This window comes from Eufriesea mexicana, unplaced genomic scaffold (genome assembly GCF_001483705.2).
Source record: "Eufriesea mexicana isolate 0111107269 unplaced genomic scaffold, ASM148370v2 scaffold1653, whole genome shotgun sequence".
Lineage (NCBI taxonomy): Eukaryota > Metazoa > Arthropoda > Insecta > Hymenoptera > Apidae > Eufriesea > Eufriesea mexicana.
In genome coordinates, this window is record NW_016909884.1 from 3062347 (window position 1) to 3067702 (window position 5356).

Consider the following 5356-nt stretch of genomic DNA (forward strand, 5'->3'; position numbering starts at 1 on the left):
AAACTTTTGTTTGCGTAACATCTTATCAATAATTAATAATGATTACTCTTTATAAATATACTCTTCTCTACGAATTAAAAGAAAGAGAAGTAGATTTTGTCTTTAAATTCTTTGGACAATTTCATTAAAACATTTTGTTGCAACATTCCAATCGAATAATATCTTATATTACAAATACACTTTATCCAAACTTTATAAAGCTTCGTTTAACATGATTCGTTACGCAAACTTCATAAATAATACATATATATCCATACAAAATAAACGCGGTATTGATTGAATGACGTTACATTACAGAGTACGATCTTATTTATTAGCCGAACGCTTGACATTAAACCTACTGTATATATGTAATAAAATGTACAACCTGTAGGAGGTATATTTCAATAAAAATCATATATCTTAAGAATCGTGCACATTAAGACTCAGATAAAATATCCTCCAATGTTTTGTCGTCGTGAAGCGGTGAATGTCCTAATGTAGGATCACTTTCTAGAAACTCTCGAAGTTCCGTTTCCAAATCTGGAACCGCAGACGCCTCTGACGTACTTAATAAAGATGGAGGTGTCTGACTGTGAGCCATACCAATCTGTATCTGTATAGGCGGCTGATTAGTATTCACAATATTGATAGGCTGAGTTTGTTGACTGGTTGGACTGAGCAAATTAGTGTTCTGAATCGGTGATGGGGTAGATAAGAGATTCGCAGGGACTTGATTGCTGCTAGCTTGCAGTAAGTTATTCTCAGCGACGATCGTTGGGTTATGCGTGATCGGTTCCACTTCCATAGGCTCTGGTCCACCAAGAGGTGCGATGCCCATAGCTCTTCGCAAACCATCTACGGGTGCGATAGCTGAAGGTGGAAGTTTCTTCGCTATTTCTGTTAAATTATCGGTGATCTTGTCAGCTATCGCTACTTCTGTCTCTGAAGGTTTTGGAACATTCGTCAAGTGTGCAGGTGGTGGAGCTGAGAGCCTCTCATGCTGCACTTGTTTCAAACGACCTAACATTTGTGACGTATCGTCCAATCGACTTTGCAAAGCTGCGCGTTCCTCGTTAACCTTCACGTCATCCTCTGCAAATAAGATAAAGTTTAAGATGTTATGCTATTATTTATAAATACTTCAATTATTTATGAATACTTCAAAATATAATTACCTATATTCTCCAAGAAATTAACATCAATTCCTAACTCTGACAGAGTCTTCAGTTGATCAATGTCAACTTTAACATTGTCCAATGCTGGAATATTACGGTTTACATCTTGCATAGGTTTCTCTAACAAATGTTTTATCTTCTCTTCTTCCTCTTTAAGTCTTCGTTTTTCCTCAAGGAACTTCTTGGTCTTCCTATGATCTCCCCCTGTTAGAATGTCCAACAGATCATCGACCATAGTTAACGTATAATCACAGTCTTTAGCAAAGTCTAAAATGGATTCTGCGTATTGCACAGCTGTTTCATCACCATATGTCTGATATACTAAGTCTGTTTCCTCTTTTGTGAGATTCGCAAACGTGGAATCGTAACTTGGAGCATAAGAACCAAAGGCACCATAGTATAAAGGTTTCACCGGTTTTGACATATTTCTTCTATCCTCACGAAATCCTGCTAACGCTCCTGTACCGTGATTCAATTTACCTATAAGTTGACCTAATGATACTGGTCTTTGATTAGTTCCTGGGATCACGCCATCTCCCGGTACTATAATCTGTAAGCTGGTGGTTCCATCTTTCTTCTGCCTAAGGAAACCCATCTTAGAATTCAACCTCTTTAACGTTAGCTTTTCGGATGCCGCTTTTGCTGCTCCTCGGGCTTGTTTCAAGATTTCCTCTGGCGTCATGTCATCCGGAATGGCTTCAAATTTACCCAAATTTGCTAATCTCATTTTCCTCTGGTTCTCTTTCCTAAGTTCCTCGGCTTCTTCGTTACGTTCTTCCTGTTCCCGTTCTCGTTCGATTTGCTCCTCGGTTACTGCAACATCTGGATTATTAGGATCTTCTGTACCTAACTCAAATCCAAGTTCTTCCTTCGATATATCTTGCATGTAAGTTAGAACAGGTCTTAACTGACGAAGCTTTTCTGGTGTAACCATCTTTAAACCGACATGTAACAATTTCTTTGCTGCTTTGTAATAAATGGTATCCGGATGGTTGTACGTGGTAGCATTATCACACATTAGTTTGAAATCTTCTATAAATTCATTTAAATTTTGATAACTATTATCGTCTATTTTTTGCTTTATAGTACTAAAGTCCATGGGATTAGTAATTATTTGAGAATATCCAGGTGCAATGCTATCTGTGACTGGCCACGCAAAGAATTGCTGTGGATCTCGTTTCTCCATTGATCTAAGAAGGTGTTCTAATAATCGTTGGAGTGGAGTACGCTCGGCAATCTTCCTAAGTACACAAGTTCTAGGTTCACGATGTGGCGACAGAGAACTAATATGAGTGGTAACACCAACTCTATGTTCTCCACTTGATGGTGGTCTTGGAGGTAACAACTGATGATTAGGAATTTTCTTAGGGATTTCAGCCAAGCTTTCATCAGCATCTCCAACTGATTCTTGACTCGATTCCTCTCTTCTTCTCTTTTTATCTTTGTGATGATGCTTGTGCCTTTTATCCTTCTTTTTCTTTTTCTTTTTAAGCTTTTTATGCCCCATATACCTATCATATTCGGATTCCTGTGTTACAGAACAGTTGAGACCCAACTGTTGTTGGTAAACACCCAAATGGGACAACATTGGTGCCTGATTCGGAGATTCGTTACCGTATTCAGGTGTCCCACTGTTACCCCCAACCTTTAAAATTAATTTTATGGTACAGGGTTTATCCGTGGTTGTATAGTGCCCTTCAGCTAAAAAGAAGAGAGAAAAATATATTTATAACACATGAAAATCTATCTTAAATATATGAAGACATTAAAGCATTAAGCTATAAATAATATCTAGAGCATGCAACAAAAATGTCTTGCAGAAAATCATATAGAAGTATAGAATCACAGCATAGTGTTGCAATATAGAAATATAGTGTCAAATATTGTATTATACAATCTTGCAGGATTATGAAAAAATAATTATAGTTTTGAATTAACAAAAAATCTACAGGGTATGAACAGAAAGGTAAAGGGAAATATTGATAATGATTATGATGATGATGATGATGATGATGATGATGATGATGATAATGATGATAATGATGATGATGATGATGATGATGATGATGATTATGGATGATGATGATGATGATGATGATGATGATGATGATGATGATGATGATGATCATGATGATGGTGGTGGTGGTGGTGGTGGTGGTGGTGATGATGGTGTGATGGTGATGACGACGACGACAACGATGACAATAATAATAATAATAATAATAATAATAATAATAACAATAATAATAATAATAATGACAACAACAACAATAATAATAAAGAAGATTTTATAACAGGACAGTGACCTTGTTTTCACATTCAACAAACTGGAAGCGAGATGGAAGTAGCTTGACTTAAATTAAATAAACCTTGATAGAAGTATACAATAAAATAATTACTGTTGCATTGATCGACTGAATCTGCAGGAATAATTGAGGAAGGAGCAACTGTCGAAATTGAAAATACCTCTTAAAGAGGTAAAGCAAAAGCATATATGGCCTTTCTGATGCCATAATACATAACAGCCAGGGAACTAAGGGATTGAAGTGCAACAGATATAACGGTATCCCAGATGGATCCCAACAAGACTTCAAGAAAAATAGTAACAAATTTAACTCATGAAGGATCTTGTTGCACTTCAACTAATTGTAATAGATAAAAAAAAAAAAAAAATAGAAAATTAAAGGGGATTGGGACATCTGAGTAATTTTGGAAGCACAACTAGTTTCTGTCGTGCAACCAGTCCATGTTCGTTGTTACACGTCACTTACTTCCACGTCGCACCTGTTGCTATGGAACCTTCGTTTATACTTTTGCATCCACCTCACTTCTACTCCAACCTCACTCTCAGTTTGTCCGTGGTGAAAACGTAGTCAAAATTCCTGTGCATTATTAAACTATGAGTACAAAAAGGATTCTAATGAAAATGTTAGAAAATTTCAGCCAATTAAGATCCACGTACTCTATGACTCTCTGAGAATCTATAGCTCGAACATATATTTATAGATCTTCTTTTCATTTGAATCCTCATGTGACTGACACAAATGTCAGCATTACAGTAATAACCAATAATGCAAAAATTGATTATTAATAATAAATGGAGAAACATTAAATAGAATAAAATGAGGACAAATTGCAATATTTGAGAAATCAAAGATACCCGTTACTTTTATATATAATACGTCAAAAATACAGTTCATAACGAAAACATCTGATAACGTAACAACGAACTGTCAACGCGAACATAATTTGATCAACAAACGTAAAAACAAATATCACATTGAGACGATAGTTGTAACGCTTTTTGAATTCGAGGTGCGTTTCGTACATTGCTAGGTGCACAGTGTATAAAACGATGTACTATTCGGTATGTGGCACATAATAACGCGACGACCTATGATACCAGAATTATATTAAGAAATAATTAAAAGTAACCAGAAACGACGATAAGACGACCGAGATACATCGAGATTCTATCCCGGTTCTCACCTTCGTGCCGTTCGCGCTTGTGCTTTTTATGTTTCTTCGAGCCCATGGTTTGCACGTCGGCCCACAGCCTGATAGAATATTCTAACAATAAACAGTAAACACTATGTCGTAAACCACCACGGAACGCGGTTTGCGATAGTACCGCGCTCCGTTACGTATGTAGACAACACGGCGGCAGCCATTGAAGACGTCACAGAGCTCCAAGCCGTTATGGTGGATGCATGTCTTTCGTTTCCCCCGCCCGAACGTTTATTCGCCAGCTGCACCGTCATGGCGCCGCGTCGTTTGAAGAAGCGCGCGTTACAAATTCGTTCAAACATACCTTTATTATTCTCTATTTGCATCAAAACATGAAAAAAATTGGTTTATACGCTTTCCAAGATACATTTCTTCCGACATGGAACAGGTACTGAATCTTTCATCTATATCAACGACATAATTACAACAAATTTAGACGTATCTGACAGCATACTTTAACCTTTTTCAACATGCTAGCTGGAACAACATTCCAAATACTCAAATTATATCGATATTTTCAAATTCCAATGAACATCAATCTACTACAGAATCTACTATAGAAACATTTGCAATACCATTGTACGTGAGTAAATTTCAACTATACCGGCGTTTTCATACTACGCATGCAGTGTCACTTTGTTTATAAAACCCACCATATCATTTTCAACAGCACATAACTAAGAAGAGAAAGC

General features: G+C 36.7%; 1 protein-coding gene across 1 annotated transcript; it reads right to left on the bottom strand.

Annotated features, from left to right (window-relative positions):
* Window positions 1–271: 271 nt before the first annotated feature.
* Window positions 272–4796, bottom strand: Brd7-9 (Bromodomain containing 7/9). Its single transcript, XM_017901963.1, has 3 exons — window positions 4647–4796; window positions 1158–2858; window positions 272–1074 (listed from the first exon to the last, which is right to left on the bottom strand). Exons 1-3 carry the CDS (start codon window positions 4690–4692, stop codon window positions 419–421), a joined length of 2403 nt encoding a protein of 800 aa, XP_017757452.1. The 5' UTR covers window positions 4693–4796; the 3' UTR covers window positions 272–418.
* Between the last annotated feature and the right edge of the window lie 560 nt (window positions 4797–5356).

What these genes read in the sequence shown, in the direction of transcription:
- Brd7-9 (XM_017901963.1), bottom strand. Translation starts at nt 4,692, where the DNA reads ATGGGCTCGAAGAAACATAAAAAGCACAAGCGCGAACGGCACGAAG. An exon ending in CAAGCGCGAACGGCACGAAG is followed by an intron (nt 2,859 to 4,646) that starts GTGAGAACCGGG and finishes TCTTCTTTTTAG; the next exon opens with CTGAAGGGCACTATACAACC. An exon ending in TAATTTCTTGGAGAATATAG is followed by an intron (nt 1,075 to 1,157) that starts GTAATTATATTT and finishes TCTTATTTGCAG; the next exon opens with AGGATGACGTGAAGGTTAAC.